This window comes from Schistocerca americana, chromosome 3 (assembly GCF_021461395.2).
Source record: "Schistocerca americana isolate TAMUIC-IGC-003095 chromosome 3, iqSchAmer2.1, whole genome shotgun sequence".
In the NCBI taxonomy this organism is placed as follows: domain Eukaryota; kingdom Metazoa; phylum Arthropoda; class Insecta; order Orthoptera; family Acrididae; genus Schistocerca; species Schistocerca americana.
This window is the reverse complement of record NC_060121.1, coordinates 429729957-429757821: the sequence shown is the minus strand read 5'-3', so window position 1 is coordinate 429757821 and position 27865 is coordinate 429729957. Positions and strand designations below refer to the sequence as shown.

Here is a 27865-nt window from a genome sequence, read left to right as displayed (position 1 = left end):
TTATATAATTTCTCCTTTAAATTTTGGAGAGGAATGAAAATCAGATGGGGCCAGCTCACGACTGTTGAGGGTGGTCGATGATAGTGAACGTCAGGCGTTGGATAACTGCAGATGTCGCTGCGCTTGCGCGTCGACTGGTATTGCGATGCTGAAGGAGAGGGTGCTTAATGTGTGGACGAACTCTTCGAATTCAGAAACTAGATTACAGCACGCTGTTACTTATGTACCTACACATTTACATTACACTCCGCCATGTTATACACTACCGTTCGGAGCTCTCTAGCGGCAGACGGTTGCGACTTGCCTCAGCAAAGCCGTGAAGTCGACCGAGTAATATGCGTGACATGAAATACCTCAACCGATACCGAGAACAGAATAAAAAGTTCGGAGGCGTTACTTTTCAGCACACCATCGTAATCTACGTGTCAGGCGAAAGGGGCGCAATTTGCAGACGTAGTACTTGGATCTTCCTTCGAGGCAGAAATCCACTTTTAAACAAGGCACACAGTATGTTTGTGACTTCGACTAAATGAGTGAAATCTCTGCAGAATGTGATTGGAATCAAAAACCCATTGTGGCAGGACCTGATGATCTGGCCACAACACCTAAGGAACTTGCATTTATATTTTTAACGTACTACAGCCACTTTCCCAAACGTCAGTGGAAAGATATTTTGCTATTTAGAGAAGGAGAGTAATTAGTGATTATAATAGTAAAATGTGTTGCCACCATCACAAAAACGAAGAGAAGGATTTTTTCATCTTAAAGATCTAGTTGCAGTTTTTAGTTGCAACTAAACAAAGCAAAAGAGTAACTCGGTTGATCAAGACCAGTTACGAACAGACACCCTGCAACGCTAAAGTCTAATACTAGTATTCACTCGAGGGACACTTTTAGTGAATCGGTCGTCGCAGGCTTGGAGGGTATCTCTTTATGATATAATTCATAGAATCGTCGATTATTTCTGTATAACGCTCGAATTACATATAGAACTTAGCACAATGGGACTATTTCACATTGTTTAAGCATACTACAAACATTCTCTTTTTTTTTTTTGGTGGGGGAGGGGGAGGGTGGATTCATTTCTGTGTATCAAACTAAAGCAACAGACATCCCAAAGTATCGAGCTTTCGTACACTAGTCACAAACTACACATGTAACTGTATTTGTCTGCCTTGGGGTGGATGGATAGGAATTTCATATTTAATTTATGGTTATTATTACTCTAAATCATGAGGTAAAAGTCAGGAAGAGGTTGTACAGGGCGGGTAGTTGATGAAGGGGGAAGGATTAGTTTTGGTTGATGCATACGTTCGTAGCATTTATTAATAAATTTAATAAACACAACAAATACACATAGCAGAGACTTTAGCAATCAACAATAAATTCTCCTTCGCTATTTACAAGTCTTCCAACGCTGGAGTAAGTGTTTCATTCCGCGACTATAGAAATCACGTGGTTTTTTAGGCGAAGAATTCGTCCAGCAATGTTCGAATCTCATTTTAATCCATAAAGGAAGTTCATTGAAGGTTGTTCGATAGAGAGCGGAAAAGCTGAAAATCTAAGGGTGCAAGGTCAGGTGAATACCGTGGGTGTGGAAGACTACCCAATCAAACTCCTGTGTAATGTTTTAGTCAAACGAGAAAAATTCGGGAGTACGTTGTCGCGGAGGAACATCACTATACCCACTTTTCCTGATAGTCGTTCTTGGACTGCGTCTGCAAGACGTCTTAGTTGTTGACAATAAATGACAGCAGTGATGGCTACACTTCAGAAAGCAATTCCTAATACACCACACCGTCGCTGGTTCACCAAATCTTTTGTGGAGGCAATAAAATACAGGTTATAAATGGTCGGTGGTGTTCACGACCGAACTGAGGACGAGGAAAGCAGACACGCCCATATGGCCATCCAATGACATATATATATATATATATATATATATATATATATATATATATATATATATATATATATGCACGCAAATGTCGCACGAAGGTCCAGTTACCACAGTTCATCACATTTGCCATTTCGCGAATACTCTGACTTCGATCATTGTTGATTAATGTCCTGAAACGATCTTCATCAAAGGCTGAGGTCTTCCAGAACGCAGACTGTAACTAATATCAAAAAAATACTCCTTAAAACGAGAGTCTGCAGCTCGCGGTCTCGCGGTCGGGTCCCGTGTTCGATTCCCGGCGAGATCAGGGGTTTTCACCCGCCTTGAGATTACTAGGTGTTGTTGTGTCGTCTTCATCATCATGATTCATCCCCATTACGGTCGGAGGAAGGCAACGGCTGACCACCTCCATTAGGATCTTGCCTAGTACAGCGGTGCGGGTCTCCCCCATCGTTCCCCTACGCTGTGTCAAGAAGCATGGTACTTTATTTCCATTTCCATTAAAACGAGAAAATCACTTTCTTGACGTTCTCTGTCCGATGGCATTGCCCCCATACTTGGCACAAATGTTTCTGTCTGCCACCTTCGCTGCCTTCCCTTTACTGAAGTCCACGTCACACTCCATTTCCTAAAGCACATAGCTTCACTCATTCTCTCCAGATGATAAACTGACAATATGTAAAATCAAATAGCAACAGTGGACTACAAATAAAAATTAAAATCGATGAAGGAACCATAGAAACCAGAAAACAACCTCGGTGACTCGTTCGACACCCACCACCGCTTAAATTTTGATTAATAATCAGCATTTGCGGCCGAAGTCTCTCGGCAAAAGAAGTCACCCTCATTCTGCCAAAGGCCTTGACAAAGAGGGCAGAGGAGCGGACAGAGGTTCAGGGCACTCTCCTATCCTTTGGGTGCGAAACTGCCCATGAAGGCGGAAGAATAAGCAATGATCAGAGGCATCATGCAAAAGGCAATGGAAACCACTGCCTTAAAGACACGTAACGTGTACCCACAGGACACGTGGCCTGTAATTGAAAAAGTGTCATGATAATCTCTCCATCGGCAAAAGATTCTGGAATAGTCCAGCTTTCGGTTCTCCGGGAGGGGACTGCCAAGCGGGAGGTCATGAGAAAAAGACTGAATAACCGACGAAGGGATGACGCTCTGCGAGTCGTGGCGTGGATGTCAGAAACTTGAATGTGGTAGGAAAGCTAGAAAATCTGAAGAGAAAAATGCAAATGCTCAATGTACATATACTAGGAGTCAGTGAAATGAGTATAGGGTAATATCAGCGACAGCAGAAAATTGGATAACGGGAGTAGGATTTGTTATGAATACGATGGAGGGGCAGAGAGTCTGTTACTGTGAAGGCGAGTATCATACAGTTTGTACAAGAGCAACCAAGAGGGAATAATAAGAGTTGCCAACAAAGAACGAAGTGCTCTGATTAAAAAGGATGTAGGACAGGGCAGTAGTCTTTCACCCCTACTTTTGAGTCTGTACATCGAAGAAGCAATGACAGAATTTAAAAAATGTTTCTGGAGTGGAATTAAAATTCAAGGTGGAAGTTTATCAGTGATACAATTCACGGATGACATTGCTATCGTAAGTGAAAGTGAAGAAGAATTACATGGTCTGCTGAATGGAATGAACAATCCAATGAGAACAGAATGTGGACTGAGAGTAAGTCGAAGAAAGACTAAAGTAATGAGAAATAGCAGAAATGAGAAAAGCGAGAAACTTAACTTCAGGACTGATGGTCACGAAGTATATGAAGTTAGGGAATTCTACTGCCTAGGCAGTAAAGTAACTAATGACGGACAGAGCAAGTAGGACATCAAAAGCCAACAAGCACTGCATAAAAGGGTATTTCTAGCCAAGTGAAGTCTACTCGTATCAAACATAGGTCTTAATTTGAGGAAGAAATTTCTGAGTATGTATGCTTGGAGCACAGCATTGTAAGGAAGTGAAACTCGGACTGTGGGAAAACCAGAACAGAAGAGAATGGAAGCATTTGAGATGTGGTGCTACAGGCGAATGATGAATATTAGGTGGACTGATAATACACTACTGGCCATTAAAATTGCTACACCACGAAGATGACGTGCTACAGACGCGAAATTTAACCGACAGGAAGAAGATTCTGTGATATGCAAATGATTATCTTTTCAGAGCATTCACACAAGGCTGGCGCCGGTGGCGACACCTACAACGTGCTGAAACGGAGAAGAAGTAAAAACTTTGAGTTTTACCGATGACATTATTATTCTATCAGAGATAGAAAAAGGACCTGGATGGTATGGACAATGTCTTGAACGGAGAATGTTAGATGAACATCAACAAAAGCAAAATGGGGATAATGCAGCGTAATCGAATTAAATCGGGTGATGCTGAAGTAGTTAGATCATGGAGACACTTAAGGTAGTAAATGAGTTTTGCTGTTTGGGGAGAAAAATATCTGATGGTCGAAGTAGACACAATATAAAATGTAGCCTGTCAATGCCAAGAAACGCGTTTCTGAAGAAGAGAAATTTGTTAACATCGAGTATAGATTTAGGTGTCAGTAAGTTGTTTCTGAAAGTATTTTTACGCAGTGTAGCCACGTTAGGAAGTGAAATATGGACGATAAATACACTACTGGCCATTAAAATAGCTACACCAGGAAGATAACGTAATACAGACGCGAAATTTAACCGACAGGAAGAGGATCCTGTGATATGCAAATGAATAGCTTTTCAGGTCATTCACACAAGATTGGCGCCGGTGGCGACACCTACAACGTGCTGACATGAGGAAAGTTTTCAACCGATTTCTCACACACAAACAGCAGTTGACCGGCGTTGCCTGGTGAAACGTTGTTGTGATGCCTCGTGTAAGGATGAGAAATGCGTTCCATCACGTTTCCGACTTTGATAAATGTCGGATTGTAACCTATCGCGGTTGCGGTTTATCGTATCGCGACATTGATACTCGCGCTGGTCGAGATCCAATGACTGTTAGCAGAATATGGAATCAGTGGGTTCAGGAGGGTAATACGGAACGCCGTGATGGATCCCAACGGCCTCGTATCACTAGCAGTCGAGATGACAGGCATCTTATCCGCATGGCTGTAACGGATCGTGCAGCCACGTCTCAGGGATTGAGACAACAGATGGGGATGTTTGTTAGACATCTACCATCTGTACGAACGTTTGCTGCAGCATGGACTATTAGCTCGGAGACCACGGCTGCGGTTACCCTTGACGCTGCATCACAGACAGGAGCGCCTGCGATGATGTACTCAACGACGGATCTGGGTGCACGAATGGCAAAACATCATTTTTTCGGATGAATCCAGGTTCTGTTTACAGCATCATAATGGTCACATCCGTGTTTGGCAACATCACGGTGAACGCACATTGGAACCGTGTATTCGTCATCGCCAAACTGGCGTATCACCCGGCGTGATGGTATGGGGTGCCATTGGTTACACGTCTCGGTCACGTCTTGTTCGCATTGACGGCACTTTGAACAGTGGACGTTACATTTCACATGTGTTACGACCCGTGGGTCTACCCTTCATTCGATCCCTGCCAAACCCTACATTTCAGCAGGATAAGGCACGACAGCATGTTGCAGGTAATACGGGCCTTTCTGGATACAGAAAATGTTCGACTGCTGCCCTGACCAGCACGTTCCCCAGATATCTCACCAATTGAAAACGTCTGGTCAATGGTGGCCGAGCAACTGGCTCGTCACAATACGCAAGTCACTACTCTTGATGAACTGTGGTATCGTGTTGAAGCTGCATGGGCAGCTGTACCTGTTCACGCCATCCAAGCTCTGTTTGACTCAATGCCCAGGCGTATCAAGACCGTTATTACGGCCAGAGGTGGTTGTTCTGGGTAGGGATTTCTCAGGATCTATGCACCCAAATTGCGTGAAAATGTAATCACACGTCAGTTCTAGTATAATATATTTTTCCAATGAATAGTCGTTTATCATCTGCATCCCTTCTTGGTGCAGCAATTTTAATGGCCAGTAGCGTATAAGGAATGAGAAGGTTCTGCGCAGAATCGGAGAGGAAAGGTATATGTGGAAAACACTGACTAGGGGAGGGTTAGGATGTTAATTCATCTGTTAAGGGATGAGGGAATGACTTTCATGGTACTAGAGGGGGCTGTAGAGGGCAAAAACTCTAGAGTAAGACAGAGATTGGAATACATACAGCAAATAGTTGAAGACGTAGGTCGTAAGTGCTACTCTGAGATGAAGAGGTTGGCACTGGAGAGGAATTCGTGGCGGGACGGATCAAACCAGTCTCAAGACCGATGGCTTGAAATAAAAAAAAAGTAACTCTTGTATCAACATTCAAAACAAACAGCTGCGAACTTATACAGTAACCTGACGATACTCTCTGTAACGCCTGCAGACACTTAATGAAAACCTATACAACTATTGCATGCTATAAGCGTGAAATCTTTTCAGGTAAACCAAATTGTGGTGGTCTGTGTACAAAAGATATATTACTAACGTATGAATCTCAAACAGTGGTGCCATACACATTTGTCTCATGTATATTTCTAATTTCTTTATTTTATTTTATTTTCTTTTTGCTCACCTGAGTGTCCCTTTCTCTTGGCGCGAAAGTCTTCACGAGACCCCACATCGCCACGAAGAGAGCAGGGCAGCCTGAAAGACAGTAGCAAGAATGAATGGCAATGATGTATATAACGCATACTTCTTACAAGAGAAATTAAATCGTTCCTCTTAACAGTTTCCTGCAAAGGGGTGGAAACAACGTGAACCTTTGCAGAATCATAAACTAAAAGAATCGAGGGGTTTTACGTATTGTATAATAACTGCAGGACAACATATATCGTTCTTACAGCTTTATTTACGCTACTAGTCAGAGAGATATAATACAAAGATTAATACACAACAAACAGAGTATTTATTTAACCATCAACGAGGGGTACTGCCGAATATCCCTTTAATATTTTCTAAGTTAATTTCTACATCTACATCTACATGGATAATCTGCAAATCACATTTATGTGCCTGGCAGAGGGTTCACCGAACCACATTCACAATTCTCTATTGTTCCAATCTTGTACAGTTCGCGGAAAGAAGGAACACCTATATCTTTCCGTATGAGCTCTGATTTCACTTATTTTACCGTGGTGAACGTTCCGCGTCATGTAAGTTGGTGTCAACAAAATACTTCAGCATTCGGAGAAGAAAGTTGGTGATTGGCATTTCGTGAGAAGATTCCGTCGCAATGAAAAACGCCTTTCTTTTAATGATTTCCTGCCCAAATCCTGTATCATTTCTGCCACACTCTCTCCCATATTTCGCGATAATACAAAACGTGCTGCCTTTCTTTGAACTTTACCGATGTACTCCCTCAGTCCTACCTGGTAAGGATCCCACACCACGCAGCAGTATTCCAAAAGAGGACGGACAAGTGTAGTGTAGGCAATCTCCTTAGTTGGTCTGATACATTTTCTAAGTGTCCTGCCAATAAAACGCATCCTTTGGTTAGCCTTCGCCACAACATTTTCTATGTGTTCTTTCCAATTCAAATTGTTAGTTATTGTAATACGTAGATATTTAGTTGAATTTACGACTTTTAGGTTAGACTGATTTATCGTGTAACCGAAGTTTAACGAGTTCCTTTTAGCACTCATGTGAATGACCTCACACTTTTCGTTATTTAGGGTCAACTGCCACTTTCCGCACCATTCAGAGATCTTTTCAAATCGTTTTGCAGTTTGTTTTGGTCTTCTGATGACTTTATTAGTCGATAAACGTCAGAATCATCTGCAAACAACAGAAGACGGCTGCTCAGATTGTCTTTAAAATCGTAAATATAGATAAGGAACAGCAAAGAGCCTATAACACTACCTTGGGGAACGCCAGAAATCACTTCGTTTTACTCGATGACTTTCCATCAATTACTACGAACTGTGACCTCTCTGACAGGAAATCACAAATCGAGTCACATAACTGAGACGATATTCCATAAGGACGCAATTTCACAACGAGCCGCTTGTGTGGTACAGTGTCAAAAGCCTTCCGGAAATCTGCGAACACGGAATCGATCTGAAATACCTTGTCAATAGCACTCAACACTTCATGTGAATAAAGAGCTAGTTGTGTTTCACAGGAACGATATTTTCTAAACCCATGTTGACTGTCTTTAAATAGACCGTTTTCTTCGAGGTAATTCATAATGTTAGAACACAATATATGTTCTAAAATCCTGCTACATATCGACGTTAACGATATGGGCCTGTAATTTAGTGGATTACCCCTACTACCTTTCTTGAATATTGGTGTGACCTGTGCAACTTTCCAGTCTTTGGGTACGGATCTTTCGTCGAGCGAAGTGTTGTATATGATTGTTAAGTATGGAGCTAATGCATCAGCGTACTCGGAATGGAATCTAATTGGTATACAGTCTGGACCAGAAAACTTGCTTTTATTAAGTGTTTTAAGTCGCTTCACTAATCCGAGGATATTTACTTTTACGTTTGTCATGTTGGCATCTGTTCTCGATTCGAATTCTGGAATATTAACTTCGTCTTATTTTGTGCAGGCTTTTCGGAAGGCTGTGTTTAGTAACTCTGCTTTGGCAGCATTGTCTTCGATAGTATCTCAATTGCTATCGTGCAGAGAAGGCATTGATTGTTTCTTGCCGCTAACATACTTCACATACGACCAGAATCTCTTTGGATTTTCTACCAGGTTTCGAGACAAAGTTTCGTTGTGCAAACTGTTATAGGTGTCACGCATTGAACTCCGCGGTAAGTTTCGAGCTTCTGTAAAGGATCGCCAATCTTGGGGATTTTGCGTATGTTTAAATTTGACTGTTTGTGTCGTCGTTTCTGCAACAGTGTTCTAACCCGTTTTGTGTACCAAGGAGGATAAGCTCCGTCGTTTGTTAGTTTATTTGGTGTAAACCTCTCAATTGCTGCCAATACTATTTCTTTGAATTTGGGCCACATCTAGTCTACACTTACATTATTAATTTGGAATGAGTGGAGATTGTCTCTCAGGAAGGCGTCAAGTGAATTTTTTTCTGCTCTTTTGAATAGGTATATTTTTCGTTTCTTTTTCGAGGATTTGGGGATTAAAATATTCAATCTCGCTATGACAACCCTGTGTTCACTAATCCCTATATCGGTTTTGATGCTGGTTATTAACTTAGGATTATTTGTGTCTAAGAGGTCAAGTGTGTTTTCACAACCGTTTATTATTCGCATCGGGTCGTGAACTAACTGCTCGAAATAATTTTCAGAGAATGCGTTTAGCACAATTTCGGATAATATTTTATGCGTATCTCCGGAATTAAACATGTATTTTCGCCTACATATCGAGGCGTACTCGGTATCGTATGAGTCGGGTACGTGTTTGAAATCAAATTCAAGTTTTCTTTGAACCTTTCAGGAACTGTATCATCTGAACTGGGAGTTTGGTAAAAGGATCCAATTATTATTTTATTCCGATTGCCAACAATGACCTCTGCCCATACTAACTCACAGGAAGTATCTACTTCAATTTCGCTACAAGTTAAACTACTTCTAAAAGCAACAAACACTCCACCGCCAACCGTGTTTAGCCTATCTTTTCGGAACACCGTTAGGCTCTTCGCAAAAATTTCGGCTGAGCTTATATCCGGCTTTAGCCAGCTTTCAGTGCCTATAACGATTTGAGCATCAGTACTTTCTATTAGCGCTTGGAGCTCTGGTACTTTCCCAACACAGCTACGACAATTTAGAACTGTTATACCAATGGTTCCTGTATCTATGTTCTTCCTGTGTTCATACTGCACCATTTGTGACTCAAGCCCAGTTCAATTTCGATTTGATAGTTTAAAACTTCAGCCTAATACTTCTGTTAAAGTTAACTTAAGTACAGCACGCATACATCTTTGGATGTTGGACTAAGTGTGCTGCAGACAGTTGTGCATAACTGTTGACGACGCTACTCCGGATAGAATTGGCAGCACTATTTCCAGCAACTTACACCGTGTTACTTTCTGCTCTGATGTCCATTCGTGTTAGTGAAAATCCATAATATGATTCCTGATATAGAATTATTTATGAGTGACGTCGCCAGCTCCGTTCCAAAAACCCATAATTACATCGATATGTCTCAGCGACAGATGTCGGTTTTGTGTCAGCATCTGTGTCAGTTGCTCGATGACGTCTCTTGTTACGCATCTCCCAACATCGACAGTTTCCGTCCGACAACCATCTGAGTTGATCTTTAAAACCTTTCACCGTTTTTATTCCACACACTCCTAGCAAACTGTAAGAGTCTTTTTCGCCACTTTCCTTAATCCTTAAGGAATCTTCCTGTTTAACTGTAGCTCAGAACAATAATAAGAATAATTATGGTCATCACTTCGATTATCTGCCAGATGATATACACAGCTGGCCATAGGCCTCTACGACGAAAATTCGCAAGTTAGTTGTAAGTTACATCCGTCCACGCTGCCTCTGGCTGTTTTCTGATGCAGTCTATTCACACTCCATTGAAGTGTCCTCTCGTACCTCTCTTATCAGCTGGAATGGAGCAAAGAAGTACCTTGGTTCATGTAACCTCCAATAACGTATCTACATGTTCGGCACAAATTATTTTCAGGAAATGTACTCGCAGCTGCGAATAAGTGCAATCTCCAGTTGTAGAAAACAATCACGGCATTGAAAAAAATTTGCGGATTGGGAATCGAACGTGGATTTCCCGAAAATCGCGAGCGGTCGACTTTCTTGCAGGCCTCACGGCTAGACCCAAACTTCTACGTGCCGTCCATGTGTCATTAACCTGCACTCGTATACTTACTGTAATTCCCATAGAGGATAATTCATTAGTCTGCTGTCGGTGGTGAAATGCGATATTGCTCCGTTAATTCATTCCTAGCGCTTAAAGGGCTAAGTCGAACTGACGCATGCAGTATTATTGACATCCTTTGGAAAATCAGTCATGAAAAACCATTTTAACTGGCACACAAAGTACGCGACAGGTAATTATTCTCAGAGAGTTATTATAATGCTTCTAAATCCTTACATTTGTCCTCTAGCCATTCCCGCTTAGCTATTTTGCACTTTCTGTCACTCATTTTTAGACGCCTGTGTTCCTTTTCACTAGCTGTATTTACTGCGTCTTCATATTTTCTCCTTTGGTCAATTAAATTCAGTATTTCTTGTGGTATCCAGAGATTTCCACTAGGCTCTGCCTTTTTATGTCTCTAATCCTCAGCTGCCTTCCATATTTCATTTCTCAAAGCTACTCCCTTCGTGTTCTAAAATATTCCTTTCCCTGTTTCTGTCGATCATTAGCTGATCCTCCCACCTACACTCTCACTTTGCTATGCTTCCTTAGATTTAGACGAATCTTATCATCTTCATTTCCTACATGTTTGTAACTTCTTCAGTTTTTATTTGCAGTTAATAACCAAAAATTTATGATCAGAGACAACAGCGGATCCTGGATATTGATTACAGCTTAAAATCTGCTTTCAAAATCTCTCTCTTAAGAGGGCATAACGGCGGAAAAAAGGGAATAATTTTCATACTTGTGAATTTGTTCAATTTTTGTATATTTTTAATGACAGATCTTTTTTACAATATAAAAAAAACAATTTATAATGGAAAGAAAGGAGGTAAAACCGAGAGTATTTAAAGTATAGTACAGCTGCGACCCTGGACTTTCATTGAGGTTCGCCTTGTGATATATATCAACATCTTTTAGCTTTCGTTAATGATGACCTTCACATCTGCGTGAAGTCTCGGGCATTTATTTGACTGATAGTATTTTTGATTTTTTGCGATCATTTTCTGACACATCTGGCGTACAGAAAAGATGTTATGAACACAGAAGTAAAACCCGATTGTTCCTGCAATACAACAACCTACGCAGTCTTTTCCAATCTGTTCTTCACTATGCAACATAAAATAAGAAACAGAGGAAGAAAAGAAAGTAAGACTTGATTATTCCGAAAACGAGGCCACCCTTTTGGACAAAGCGCCACTTTAGAGAGCACTAGGACATAGTTTGTTGCCAAGCTACCCATATCAACTGGTAACTACATGCGACGAATTGGTATTCGGGACACCAAAGTAATGGAAGTCTTACGACGTTAGCACGAGGAGCATACCCTCAATTTATCTCTTATTCTGTCTGCTGTTTCTAAACAGAAAGGATATTAGGCTGAGAAAATTAGCCGAGCGTCTGAGGAAGGCCTACTCCACAGCCCCATGGAGATTAATGTGCGGAGAGTAGTATCTAACCTTATGCCCCAAGCATTAAAATATTACCAAATTATTTTAGATGTACTAATCGTAGTTACTTTTTTTGTAAACTGTACTGAGCGTCATGTGATGACCGCTGCTACAAAATGGTAACTGCAGTCGCTAACTGAGGAAAAGAGAATCACAATGATCAGGTATAGCATACGGTGACAGAAAAAAATTAATTTACTGAGTTGGTGCATAAGTCCGTAAATAAACACAATGCTTCCACATGACAGAGACTTTAGTCATCCATAACATATTCTCCCCCTCTACGTCCAACAGTCTGCCAACGCTGGGGCAATTTTTCGATACCGCAACTCAAGAAATCACGTGATATTGAGACGAAGAACTCTTCGAGCCATTTTGGAGTGAATTTTCATCTTTACATCAGAAAAGGAAGTCGCTTGAAAGTTTTTCGATAGAGGGCCTCACAGATTAAATTCTGAGTGCACAAAATCAGAAGAATTAGCTGGGTGCGGATGACTTCCCAACCCAACTCTCGTATAGTGCTTCATGTCAGTCTAGCAGAACGGGGTTGGGCATTATCGTGGATTTGCATGACTGTGTGCTGTCTTCCTTGTTGTTCTTCTGGGACTGCGTCTTCAAGACGTCTCAGTTGTTGACAATAAAAGTCAGCAGTAATAGTTACACCTGGGGAAAGCAATCCGTAGCACACGACACCGTTGCTACTCCACCAGATGCATAACGTTACCTTTTGTGGATGCGCGCAGATATTTGTACTGGGAGTTAGTGCATTGTTTTGGCTCAACCATTTCTCTTTTCCTTATGTTAGCATAAAGACACTATTTCTCGTCCTCAATAGCGATACTGGACTGTGTTGTGGTTGTTCACAAGCCAATTGACGACGAACAAGCAGGGATGCGCATATGGACACCCGCTGATTTTTGTCGTTTCGGCTTAGAGCATGCGGTACACACACATCCTATTTTTGAACCTTCCCCATTGCATGGAAATGTTGTACGATTGTGGAGTGACTACACTTCATCACGTTTGCCAGTTCTCGAGTACACTGAGTTCGATCATTGTAGATTAATGCGCTTAAACGATTTTCATTAAAGAAGGTATTCATGATCGGAGAGTGTCACTAGCATCAAAACGATCCTAATTAAAACGAGAACACCATTTTCTTGCCGTACTTTGTCCATTGGCATTATCCCCATACACGGCGCAAATGTTTCTGGCTGCCTTCGCTGCGGTCACGTCTCCATTGAACATAAACAGCAGAAAATGTAGGAAACGTCAGATTGATACACTTGGCACTAAATTTTCTAGGCTCTACATATCCACTCACAATGTCCAAACGAAAACACGACAATATGTAAACTCAAATAGCAATAATGAACTACAAATAGAAAATGACAATTGATAAGTGAACCCACAGTAACCGGAATATCAACATACAAATCAAAGACCCTACAAACTTACGCACCAATCTAGTATATGCCAATATGCAAATATAAGAAGACAACAACCAACATGTCACTTCAATGACTAGATCTCATTTGAGAAATTATCATTCCAAATGTCCGCAAGGTATTTAACAATACTCTAAAGTAACACAACATCGTAAAATGTTTCTGATTATGTACAGCATTACAGAAACCATATGGTACACGGAATTGTGGAGGAAGTGTAACCTTACTTACACAGTCCGACAGCAACGAAAGGGCTTATCGCAGACGGCCATCAGTGCGGCTTGAAAGCGTGGATGCTGAATGCTGCCCGAAAAGGGTGTGCTGCACACCCTTGTATCCTTTCATGTTCCCACTATTCAGTAGCCCCCTGAGCGAATGCAGAATAATCTCATTCTCCCGACGCCTGCAAGTTGCGACACCCAGAGTGCACCCGTCCCTCGAAATGTACGCCATCTAATCTTTTATAGAGACAGTATCTTGTCCAAGGGATGTGACCGACCGAAACACTATCGAAAAACACAAAAATGTAATTCAAATTGAAAAAAAATTTTGAGCTACTGCATTAATGAGATTCTGACGAAGAACTGGATTTTCAGTTCCATAATCTGTTCGTATTGGAGCTAGCTGTTAACAGTCCCGCAACGAAAATTTATTGTGTGTGACATGTACTGTGTTACTGTCTCAGATAACACACATTCAAAAGTTATTACTATTCTGTAAATGCAGTCATAGCCGATGTGTGATATGATCGCATCAGATCATAAAGTAACTACTCGTACAACAGTCCCATACATCTACCAGATGTTTAGCAGCAGGATACCAATAAAACTGCTACGTTACCGCATTACTTTAAGAAAACGAACCACTTGAAAAATATTCTGCTCTGGAATTTAAGATCATCGTCAACCGGTAGATACTTTCCATTACTGGCCACTTAGATGCAGAACCAGTAGCGTTAGCACAACCCTTCTCCAGAGAGACAGAGGCCAGTCACCAAATAATTATCAAAAGGTTTTCGGTTCGATGGCTATCAGTTTGGCCTTAGGAAACGTAAAGGAACGAGAGAGACTGTTCTAAGATTACGGTTGGTACTGGAAGCAAGGTTGAAGAAAAACCAAGACAGGTTAATAGGATTGGTCGACGTGTAAAAGCGCAGAATGACATCAAATGATGCAAGATGTTCGTAATTCTAAGAAAAATAGGGGTAAGCGGTACGGAAGGACGTGTAATATATAATATGTACAAGAACCGACACGGAACAGTAAGCCTGGAACAATAAGAACGACGTTCTCGGATTAAAAACGGTGAGATACAGGAATGCAGTTTCACCCCTACTATCCAATCTATAAGTCTAAGAGGTAATGATGGAAATAAGGGAAAAGTTCAAGAGTGGGACTAAAATTCATGGTAAAACGGTGTCAGTAATACACAAATTTCGTTAATGACTATGTTGTCCTAAGTGGAAAACAGTTACAGAATCTGTTCAGCGGAAAGATGAGTCTAATGAGTATAGAATATGGTTTGAGTAAACTGAAGAAGGACTAAAGTGATCAGAAGTAGCATAAACGAGAACAGCAAGAAAAATAACAATAGGTTTGTTTATAAATAACTCACCTGCTACCAGCCACGATTTTCTTTATTTTATTTTTCGCACGACGCATTTCGGGAAATGATTCCCATTTTCAGGTGCGTTATGTGTCTTTGTATGTTATTGCTATATGATGTTATCGATGTGTGAGTTTCTGCTTCAATTTGTTGACTTTACTGCAATATGTAAGAAAACACGCGATTTTTAGTTGGTTGTCGATTTTTTTGTGAAGTTAGCGGTGAAATTTAGAAGAGTTTGTACTTACAGTTTCCTCATGGTCCATTTGTGCAGAGTCTCTCACACACTAAACATCACACATAACTTGTACACTTTTATATACCGAAAACATTTTCATAAGCAAAACAGTGACACAGATGTTCTTACAAGTAGTCAACAGAGAATGACATTATAGGCCTTTCACAGATTATGATATGTTTTTGTACAGAGGTTATTTACCTTAACAACTAGGAACATAATTTACTTACGTCAATTTTATTATTGTGCTTATTTCTATGTGTTACTATTTTTATTTAAATATGCTCTCGAAAGATCTGAAGAAACTCACTGATTCACTTTCAAATTTTTCATTTCATATTTTATCTTCATATTTTCTTTAATGCGAATATACCTCCAGTTCTTCTAGCAAACGCATTTTATGTCCTTTATTTAGTTGGTTGAGTACTTTGACATTTTGCTCTATTTTTTCAGATGGGTGTTCTGTATTATGTACATGTGTTGCTATGGCTGAAATACCATTGAACCAAGAAAACATGCAACAAAAAATAAACACAGATAAAAAGATTGAAGTTTCCAATGGTTACAATGGTTCCATGGTTGACACAATCTTAGGCAAAGTGAAGAAAGAGTCAGTTACAAAATGCACCACAGAAGAAAAAGAGAAAAATAAATGTATGTCTGGTATCCCATACATTGGCAATGAATCACAGAAGATTGCAGATATTTTCAAAAATCACACAGTAAAAATTGGATTTTCTGCATCTAATAAACTACAACAAAAACTAATACACAATATAAAGTGTAAGCATGATCCATACTCAGACTCTGGAATATACAAGGTCACATGCCAGGAATGCTCCATGTTCAAGCTGGGACAAATAGGCCGAAATTTCAACACCAGTTACACAGAGCACATACAAGTCTATACACACAACAGACACACTACATCAGCCATAGCAACACATGTACATAATACAGGACACCCATTTGGAAAAAAAGAGCAAAAAAATATCTCCACCGACTAAATAAAGGACAAAAAATGGATTTGCTAGAAGAACTGGAGATATATTCGCATTACAGAAAATATGAAGATAAAATATGAAATGAAAAACTTGAAAGTGAATCAGTGAGTTTCTTCAGATCTTTCGACAGCATATTTAAATAAAAATAGTAACACATAGAAATAAGCACAATAATAAAATTGACGTAAGTAAATTATGTTCCAAAATGTTAAGGTAAATAACCTCTGTACAAAAACATATCATACTCTGTGGAAGGCCTATAATGTCATTCTCTGTCGACTACTTGTAAGAAAATCTGTGTCACTGTTTTGTTTATGAAAATGTTTTTGGTATTTAAAAGTGTACAAGTTATGTGTGATGTTTAGTGTGTGTGAGATCTGCACAAATGGACCATGAGGAAACAAATTCTTCTAAATTTCGCCACTAACTTCATAACAAAATCAACAACCAACTAAAAATCGCGTGTTTTCTTATATATTGCAGCAAAGTCAACAAATCGTAGCAGAATCTCACACATCGACAACATCTCATAGGAATGACATAACAAACACAAAAAACCCACTTGGAAATGGGAATCATTTCCCGAAACGCGTCGTGCGAAAAATAAAATCAAGAAAATCGTGACTGGTAGCAGATGAGTTATTTGTAAGCATAGCTACTGTTTTCACAGTCGCAGGCTTTCAGAACCATTTATAATAGATCAGATCTGAGAAAAATAACATCAGAATTGAAGACCACGAAGCAGATGTCGTCATGGACTCTGCTACATAGGCAGCGTGCTAATCCATGACGGACAGAACAAGAACATAAAAAGGAAACTGTCACTGGACAAAAGGGCATTCCTGGCCGAGAGAAATCTACTAGTATCAAATATAGGCCTTAATTTCAGCAAGGCATTTTTGGGAATATACGTTTGGAACACAGTATTGTATGGTAGTGAAACATGGACTGTTGGAAAACCAGAACAGAATAAAATGGACGCATGCGAGATGTAGTGTTGCAGACGAATGTTGACAATCAGGTGGAGTTATTATGTAAGGAATGAGCAGATTTTCTGCGGAATAGGCGAGGAAAATAAGATATCGAAAATACTGAAAAGAAGAAGGCACAGGATGACTGGACATCTGTTAAGACATCGCGCAATAACCTCAATTGTACTAGAGGGAGTTGTAGAGGGCAAGAACTGTAGAGGAATACGTCGAGCAAGTAATTGGGGACGCAGGTCGTAATTGCTACTCTGAGATGAAAAGGTCGCATAGGAGAGGAATTCGTGGTGGATGCATCAAAACTGTCAGGAAATTGATGACTGAAAGAAAGATGCCTAGTGTTATACACAAGAAGGTCCTTCCAGCACATTCCATTTCTAGTAGGCAGTCACCAGGGTAAACACCCACCCTATAGAAAGCATGATATGAGGGACGTTCAATAAGTAATGGTACATTTGTTTCTCTTGGCTAATTTCGGATTTTGTTGTGGGACATCGTGTAATATTCCCGCTTCAGCCTCTATAGTTTCATGAAGTTCCGATGGGTGACGGTGCTGTAACTAGCCTTCAAATTTGCGTCTGCAACCGAAGTGCGTTAGAAGTCAACAGCTGTAATTGAGATTCCTTTGGCGAAAAAACAGAGCATCGTATTTAATAATAGGCGCTTGCAGAATCTTCACGGAGACCTGGCAGTGAACTAAAGCACGGTGAGTCGTTGAGCGAGGCGTATGTCATCAGCGCAACCAGGTCGTACAAACATTTGGGATCACCCGCGAGCCAACCGGCCGCACACTGCTGTGACTCCTGCGATGTTGGAACTGCGGATATACTCATTCGAGGTGCTCACGATCAGACATCTTGCTGCTCAAGTGGACGTCTCTGTTGGTAGTGCTGAAGCACTGGTCTACCGGCTGGGGTAGTCAATGGTGTATCCCAGCTAGGTTTCTCGTCGTCTTACAGAAGACCGTAAAGAGAAACAAAGGACCATCTGTGTGGAATTTCTTGTGCGTTACAAGACTGATCGTGAAAAATTTTTATGGAGCTTCGTCACGGGCAATGGAACGTGGGCTCATCACTTCGAACCGGGAACCAAACAGCAGTCAATGGAGTGGCGCCACACCACTTCCCCTCAGAACAAAAAGTTCAGAATCGCATCCTCAGCCACTAAAGTCATGGCGGCGGTTTTCTGGGACTCTGAACGGGTTATTCTGTTTGATGTTCTACCTCATGATCAGTTTGGAAGTATATTGTGCAACCCTCAGGAAATTGAAGAATCGACTTGAGCGTGTTGGTCACCACAAAAATGCAAACGATCTTTTGCTTCTCCATGACAACGTAAGTCCTCACAAAGTCCTGCACATCTGAGAGAAGCTCGCAAAACTTAATTCGACTGTTCTTCCTTATCCATCTTACAGCCCGGATCTCGCTGCTTCCGACTTCCATCAATTTGCCCCAATGAAGGGGCATACCGCAGCAGGCAGCACATGGATCATTATTGATGCATCCACACATTGGCTCCGACGTGGACAACTAAACTGGTGCATTGCGGGCATACAGTCTGGTGGTTCAAGGCTGTCGCATTGAACGGACATTATGTTAAATAATATTGTTTTGTAGCCAAAAGAGTGGGGAATTCTGAATAAATCGCACCCGCTTTCTGAAAGAAATAAGTTGCATTACTTATTCAATGCCCCTCGTATTTAGAGTAGAACAGTAAACTGAATGTTTTCCTAGTCGATACTCAAGTTCGAAAATTCAGAGCTTGGGTGTCGCCTATCTCAAACTTTTGCGCTCCACAGAGCCCAAGCGAGATGTTTTCTGACTGGGGTTTTGGTACGGAAAATTGCCAGTTCAGAAACCCATATTAATTACTAGGAATTGTGAGAACTTTTAAAAAAAATGTGAGAGGTAGGAATTATAAAAATCCATAAGGATTGACAATCGTGAACAATAATTACAGAATTATTCGTGGTTTATACTCCGTAAAGCAAATAAAAAGAGAACGTTTCCTTAAGTCTTTGCAGTTTTAAGTTGAACACAGGGTTACAAATTTTTGTCGTCACATAGGTTACGACTGATTTACTTAAGCGTAACTTGAATAAATCAGTATTACTAGTAAATATAAAAGGCTTCCGGGCCTTTGCCACAGTCAATAAAATTCTTCCGGGTCAGTGACCGCATTGTCAATGTGTGAGATTTCGGTCACTATTGCAAAAGACCACACTGGGGAAGGCCACATACAATAGCGGTCGAAAAGCGGAAGTTTTACTCACTGACACTGAGGTCACACACCCATAAGAAATTTACTGAAATCAGTATTAGCTCATTTCAGATTATGTTCTTGGAGTTTCAAAGTGTTTGCATCAAACGTCTGGTGGTGATAGATCACTTCATGCGGAACAACTTTTCTGAGAGCCAGTAAGTTCCTGGCGAAGCTAGGCGCCCTTTAGCATACGCCTGCACTGCGGCAACGAGATTTCACCGAGCTAGCAGTGTCTGCTACATCTTACCTACACCACTAAAACGATCGATTTTCAACAAAAAGACCTATTAATTAGTGTCTCTAAGTTGAGAACGATATTTTAGAAACCAATGAGAATTTTTGTAGGGCTACCCACTTTCAGACGGTGCAGATGAGTCGATTATAGGCAATACACATGAACTTACTCCCTGCCACGTTTCAGAGACATGACCAATATAAAAGGACAAGTAACGTCGCCGGGAAGTGTCAGCAAACATTGTACCACCAACAAAAATTGTTCCTCACGACGATATCTGTCTTCCTTAGAGGTTTATCGTAAAGACTTTGAAACACCATGTACATACACCGTAAGATTATTTCTGCATCTCTTTGTGAGTACGCCATTAAATCTTAATGAGTTCAAACAGGTATGAATTCTGCACCTAATGTCGATCGACATATTTTATTTCTTTGTTTACCCTTGGAAGATCAGCGTCATCAGTCCCTTACATCCTAACAGGTATTCCTCATGTTCCAAATCATATACACGTAACTGCACAGATGTTGTACAAGTTCTTCATTTCAGGCAGCATGCAACAGAAATAACTATAATGTAAATCGGGGAAGATAAGTAGCTGCTACAGCAGAAAAGAAAAAGAACGAAGTTTGCGTTAGTCAATCACAATAATAGAGTAATACATGTCGGTCACAGTCACGTAGATTTAAGCAGAGTTCATTGGCAGCAATGGACATGAAGAAGGGTGGAAAAAGAGAAAAAGAGGTACGTGATAAAAACAAACGAAATGAAGAGAATCGAAAAAGAAGTGGCGTAAATGACTGAGAAACGAAAATTGAAAGAAGTGTAGTTGGAAGAAGATGTAGATATTTGCTTTACTCCTTGGCACAGATAAAGCTAGCCATATGTTAACACATACGACGTTGACGAAATAGTTTTTTCTTGTATGCCATAGGGCACTGAATTATGCGAGGATATCTTGTTCCAGAGGCTGCTGTTTTTGCTTTATGGATACCCTCAGCTAGGACGTTAGACAAGCGAGACTTTCTGTTGCGGTTATGATGTAATGACAGTTGTCGAGTCCCCTGTATGTGGTACTGGAGTGCACTCAAACCAGAGAGTTACGCAACTTGTCTGGCCCAAATCATCGTAACTGGGCGCACGAGATCATTAATTCTTAGGTGATGAAAATATGGATGCTGCAGATGTATGGACAAAACCATTCATGGCCAGCTACAGCCCTATTGTGTTTCCAGTACTCAGGTCGTGTTCGATTTTATCGCTGTAGTGCAGGTTCCGTGTAACGAATGATTGCAGAATAGAGTATTCAGATGTGTTGTCCTGATACATACACGACAGGTTGCTGTCGTAACTACACAGATATGATGATGATGATACAGTCACATCGATACCAGTCACGAAGTAAAAAAGATGTGCAACTGGAACTGAACAATAAACGATGTATTAAAATAGTTTTTTAATACCAGTTAAGTTGCTGATTTATCTCGCAATGTACAGGATTATTCAAAAAGAGAGGATTTCGATTGTACATTACATAGAAACTATGAAAGATAGAAACACATTGCGCATATCACTAGACAGAGGAAGATTATTTTCGTAGATATGTATACCATACACTCAATATGAGTTACATGCGTTGCTTGAGAAATATCGAAGATTTGGTCCATTTCATACCACACGTGAATCAATAGGTCCCTGTCTGTTGAATCGACAGGTTCAGTAATTCAGTTCCTCGGCTCTTGAAGAATAGTTGTCATTGGTAGGACAAAAACTGTGTGTTTTATGAACCCCCACAGAAAAAAATCGCAAGGCTGTGTGGTCTGGTGACCTGAGAGGCCGAAAGCGATGATCAAGATATTGTTGTCCCCTTTCCAGTATAAAGCTGTGGGATAGTATAGTTAACATTGTTTTTGAAATAACGGCTCGGCTCTGAGCGCTATGGGACTTAACAGCTATGATCATCAGTCCTTGAAATAACGCCGCACTTCATAGTAAAACTGAGTCGGAGCTACGACTTACATAAAAATGGAAACATTGGAACCTTCGTAACGTTGTGGAAACTACCAATTTGGCAACAAGTCCAGATATCACATTCCCATCACAGTTTTCTCCATAAAATCGGGATATCCATAAACACTGTGAACAGAAACGGCACAAGACATATTCGGTGACAATGAGTCTATGTTCGGCGACGACGCCAGGACTTTGTGACCTTCAAATTTCTACATTACGGCCATTTACTTTAGTCGATAGAAGAATCGTCGATTCGACCGTAAAGATGAGTCATTCAGTGAAAGTGTCCTTTGCCATACCCCGGAGGAATTGAAATGCAACGTTCATGCCTTATAATACGGTCGCCGGGCCGCAATTGCTGCAGTAACTGCAACTTGTAAGGCTTCATAAGCAGGCTTCGTTTCATAACAGGCCACACCGCCGATTTCGGAGGCTGAAGTCCCCTGCCTGCCCGTCTAGTGGACTTCCGAGGGCTCTGTGTGAACGCATCTCTGATACGCTGGACTTCTTCATCGGACATGGGTGGCCGACCAGTCCTCTTCTCTTCACATATGCAACCATTTCAAGAACTTTGCATGTCGATCAGAAATCTGCTTGTGCAGAGCTTGGCTTCTTGCTGAATCGACAGCGGAAAGCTCATTAAACACTGGATTGAGTTCGAGCAAATTCCAACACATAAAATGATTTCTTTTATGGTGTGGTCGCCACATTGCTACAAAGCAAACAACAGCGCAGATGTGTCAAAACGTTTAATCTTCTTCTTTCCAGTGACAGGAGCAATGTCTTTAAACGTTTTATACGACGGCTATTCGGCTATGTTCGATCGGTCATGTTATACGAGTAGAAACCAGTGTAAAAAGAAAAAATGATTAATGTGGAACAGTTAGCTACATCTTCCAGCTACTTCTCCACACAGTTGTCTCTCCGGCTTAGACAGTTGTCGCAGAGTTGTAGCAACATTCCAGTACCGTCGTCATAGAAGGCAGCCACCTGTGCTTTGCGCCACTTCTCTGTGCTCGTCTGCAGCTCGTTGTCTGTGCCAAAGTCTTGTACTCATAGCCAGCGATTCATGTGAGAAGAGCTGAACATCAGAGGGTTCCAAGTCAGGGCTGCACGGTGGGCAATCAAAGACATCCCTACAAAACAAAAAACAAAAAAAACGCTGCAGCGACGTCTTCACTGCCCCTGCAGTGTGCGGCCTAGAACTGCCATGATGAAGCAAACACATGACAGTTATGTTACGTCTGCTGCATAGGTTGAAGCGAAACCTCTAACGGGTACCCATACTTGGCGGGAGACTCAATTTTTTAGGCATCTCTACGTGCTCACTGTGCGCTCAGAAATGAAAGGAGCGACTTGATGCCATCGACGGGCATACTGGAAATACTGCCAAAGAAAACTGTGCAAAACTTCATCGGATATTCAGAGTTTTTTCCATTTCGCGCCAGATCGGACCTTACTTTCGGAATAGTCCTCGTAGTTTGTAAAGAACAGCTGAATTCTGTTCTTTATTTTTGACCCGTATGTGGGCTACAGATGTCAGTTATGACTGGAAATAGGCTATCTTCAGTGTTATTGGTCAAGGTAATGGTAACACCGTCATTGGTACAGGAGACAGACAGAAAGAGAGAGAGGGGAGAAATATTTCTCCCTGATGTAACTTTTCAAACATGTTATAGGAAACAAGAGTGGAATGGTACTGCAGAACGACATAATACACAAGCACAACATTGGCTTCAACGTGAAATACAGCGACTACCACCGGTCGGAACGCAAAGTGGCTGCAGCCCCGCGTATCGCCTTTATAAGGGCGGCACGTTTCCGGCGCGGACGGCGCGCGATCTGATTAATTCCAGCCGGCCAAGCGGAAAGCGTCACGAGTGTCAGGGGGCCTAGTCCAGCCGATTTGTTTCCGAGGAGGGAGGGAGACTGGAAAAAATTGTCGCCTGTCGGCCTGCAGACGGCACGACGTCGGCGTTCCGCCGTCAGCAGCGCTCTCAGTAGCAGGGTGGACGCACCGCGCCAGGCCATCTCGTTTTCGTTTGAGGATCACTGTACGTTGAAAACAGAGACAGCTGGTGGCTGAAAGACTTATGTTATTACGACAACGTTTTGCTGCACACCGACATGAAGTGGATGGATCTACGTGTTGCTGTGGTCGAACCCCGCTTCACTCGATTCTCCTTTCGTGACAGTTTCTGTGTAATGTTTTTGTGAACTATATATTTCAAACTGAGGTTGCTCAGATGGTAACATTAGGGCTTCAGAACTATTACTAAGTGAGCATCAGAGGAATTACTGCAATTTACGTACGTAGAATCACATTAAGTAAGGAATTAGATTTTCAGATGCATCTGTTTGGACTGAAACAATATTTACATCATAATGCTACGTCGTTCAACAGAGGCTTGATTTTATAGTTGTCCCATTCTCGATGTATAGCGTACATTCAGAAGTAATTCAGTAATTTTTGACTAGCTTTAATTTTGAGAAGGCTTTCTCACACAGTCAGTTTTATCCGAGAATGTCTTGTCTTATACTTGCGATTAACTAGGTTAACGTATTCAAGTATGCATGGTTTTGTATACAAGTCAGTATAATTTGTAATTTAATTTCTTAATTTTTCTATTCCTTTCCTTAGAAAACTGGTCATCTCACGATGACTTGGTAGCGGGTCAAAAACCCGTAATGATACCGTTCGAGTGGTCTAAGGCCAAAATATATAAGCTTTTAATTTTAAAAACGCGATTTCTCTCCTAGGGTATTTTGTGTAAACGAGAGATTCAAGCTCAAAATTCTAGTTTCCTATCTGTAAGTGACTATCAGTCTCTTCTCAGCGAGACAGCCAGTTAGAATGCTGTGGTGAAAGGAATTTTGGCGTCAAACGCTTGAAATGATACGGTGTAGAGTATCTGTCCGAGGTTTCTTTTTATATTTCACAATACTCCTACTTACATTGTGAAATGAGGGAATAAGACTGTCTTAATATTCGCTTACACTGTTCTTCATCAGCATTAGCCCTGTCTCTTTCTTCCAGTTCCATCGCCATTCACACCGAACGCTTGACGCAGCGCGAGGGATGCATAGTGGTAGTAGAGTCATAAGGGGGTTGGGTTAGGTGGAGGGGAAGGTTGTATATGCACTAGGTCCATTCAGCTGCAATATGGCTTTGGACTGCAATTAAGTTCGAGATAACCTATGACAGGTACCTTGCGATAAGGAAGCTCTATGAGCGCAACCTCGGTACACTTCGTAGTTATTAGAATCAGTGAAGTAACTGAAACGTTAGAGAATGAGAACATCTTGATTCGATGCCAGTCCTGTTCAGTGTTCTAAGATCCATTCTTTAGGTTTCTTTCTGTGTAAATTCTAGGCTTATCGCTCTCTTAAACGTAACTACATCTACATTTATACTCCTAAAGCCACCACCTAACGAACGATGGATGGGTACCTTGATCTACTTCAAGTGATTCCCTTTGCTGTTCCATAAGCAAATGGAGGCACGGAAAAGTGACTGTATACTTCCGAACTAATCACGATTCCTTCTATCTTGTCTTCGTTTGTCATTAAGTTACATCTGCGTTGTAGGGAGCAGAATCATTCTCACGTCTGTTGGAAACGAAATTTCTCTACATTTTAAAATTATATTTCGTGAAAACACCCTCGTCTTCCGTGAAAAACTTTCCATTAGAGTTCATCAATTTCAGGAACACGTGTTAATAGAACCTATCCGTAAAAGATCTGTACGCATCTCAATTGCTTCAATGTCTTCGTTTAACGCGGCCAGCGAAGATCCTAAACGCTGGACCGGTAGTCAATAATAAGTAGCGCAAGTGTTGTCCACGTGGTCTCCTTTATACTTGTTGATCTTCATTTTCATAGAATTCTCCCAATTTGCTAAAGTCCACCATTGGCCTCCCCTAAAGCCAACAGTAGGCGCTCGTTCTGTTTCTTGTCGTTTTGCAACGTTATGTCTAGATAATTATTGACGTAACAGTGTCACCCGGCTTACCACTAATACTGTAATAGAAAATTACATGATCGATTTTCCTACTCATGAGCATTAACTTACAGTTTTCCACATTTAGAACGAGCTCCCACTCATCACCTCAATTAGAAATTCAGTCCTTCTGCAGTCACTCAAAGACGTCACTTTCCTCTACCCTACTGCATCATCAGCAAACAATTGCTGGTTGCTCATCTTCTTATCCGTTAGGTCGTTTATGTGTGTGGACGACAACAGACAACACATTTTCCTGGGACATCTCTGACGATAGCCTTCTCTCTGATGAACGCTAGATGTCCTGGAAAACATACTGCTTTCCATTTCTCGAACAGCCTTCGAGTCACTCACTTAACGGAGAACCCATACCGTTTGCTCGGACTTCCGTTAAAAATCTGATGTTTGGCACTGAGTCAACAGCTTTCAAGAAATCTAAGAGCACGGAATTTGCACATTGCTTTTCATTCGTTATTTATAGGACATCGCGCGACGAAAGGGCGAGCCGACTTCCGAACTAGTGGTGAATTCCAAATTCACGCTGGTTTTTTTAAGAGTAGCTCTTTCCTCTAGAAGAAATTTACTGTATTCGAAAGGAGTTAGCGCTCAGAATTTGTTATACAGGGTGATTCAAAAAGAATACCACAACTTTAGGAATTTAAAACTCTGCAACGACAAAAGGCAGAGCTAAGCACTATCTGTCGGCGAATTAAGGGAGCTATAAAGTTTCATTTAGTTGTACATTTGTTCGCTTGAGGCGCTGTTGACTAGGCGTCAGCGTCAGTTGATGCTAAGATGGCGACCGCTCAACAGAAAGCTTTTTGTGTTATTGAGTACGGCAGAAGTGAATCGACGACAGTTGTTCAGCGTGCATTTCGAACGAAGTATGGTGTTAAACCTCCTGATAGGTGGTGTATTAAACGTTGGTATAAACAGTTTACAGAGAATGGGTGTTTGTGCAAAGGGAAAAGTTCTGGACGGCCTCCAAGAAGCCCTGATCTTACCCCCCGCGATTTTTTCTTATGGGGGTATGTTAAGGATATGGTGTTTCGGCCACCTCTCCCAGCCACCATTGATGATTTGAAACGAGAAATAACAGCAGCTATCCAAACTGTTACGCCTGATATGCTACAGAGAGTGTGGAACGAGTTGGAGTATCGGGTTGATATTGCTCGAGTGTCTGGAGGGGGCCATATTGAACATCTCTGAACTTGTTTTTGAGTGAAAACAAACCTTTTTAAATACTCTTTGTAATGATGTATAACAGAAGGTTATATTATGTTTCTTTCATTAAATACACATTTTTAAAGTTGTGGTATTCTTTTTGAATCACCCTGTATATTTCACAGAAAGTTTATGGGAACATACATAAGTACAGAATGAAATTTTCTCCCCGCAGCGGAGTGTGCGCTGATATGAAATTTCCTTTCAGATTACAACTGTGTGCCGGACCGAGACTGGAACTCGGGCCAGAGCTCGAGTCTCGGTCCGGCACACAGTTGTAATCTGCCAGGAAGTTTCATACAAAGTTCAGTACTACTGCGATCACTCCTTACATATGCTTATTGGCATTAGGTTCACATGGTGTTACCGTTTCATCTTTTTAAACAGACTGACTTCGCTCATTAGGATGTAGTACATATTCTTCCTCCTAATTTATAATAATCAGGTTATTTAACGAAAGACGTAACTGAATGAAGAAAGATTGTTTCGACAGGACGCTACTACTTTCACTATCTGAGCTCTCCCGAAGGACTGAAAAAAACTTGAACTAATTCGCTGTTACCTTCCAAGTTCTGTCCGTGGGAATTCAGGGCCCGGGTGACATAACATAATGTTCTAAGCAGTCCCGGCTGCTCTGTAGACGCAGTTTAAAAAAGTGAATACTACCGTCCTCGTT

The 27865-nt window shown here is 41.2% G+C and overlaps 1 protein-coding gene across 1 annotated transcript in view; it reads right to left on the bottom strand.

The window, feature by feature from the left end:
- Positions 1-27865, bottom strand: part of LOC124606140 (diuretic hormone receptor-like) — a 185472-nt gene that overhangs the window by 37744 nt on the left and 119863 nt on the right. Inside the window, exon 7 of the mRNA XM_047138105.1 lies at positions 6507-6577. Coding sequence (XP_046994061.1) covers positions 6507-6577 — 71 coding nt within the window. The remainder of the gene's footprint in view (positions 1-6506; positions 6578-27865) is intronic.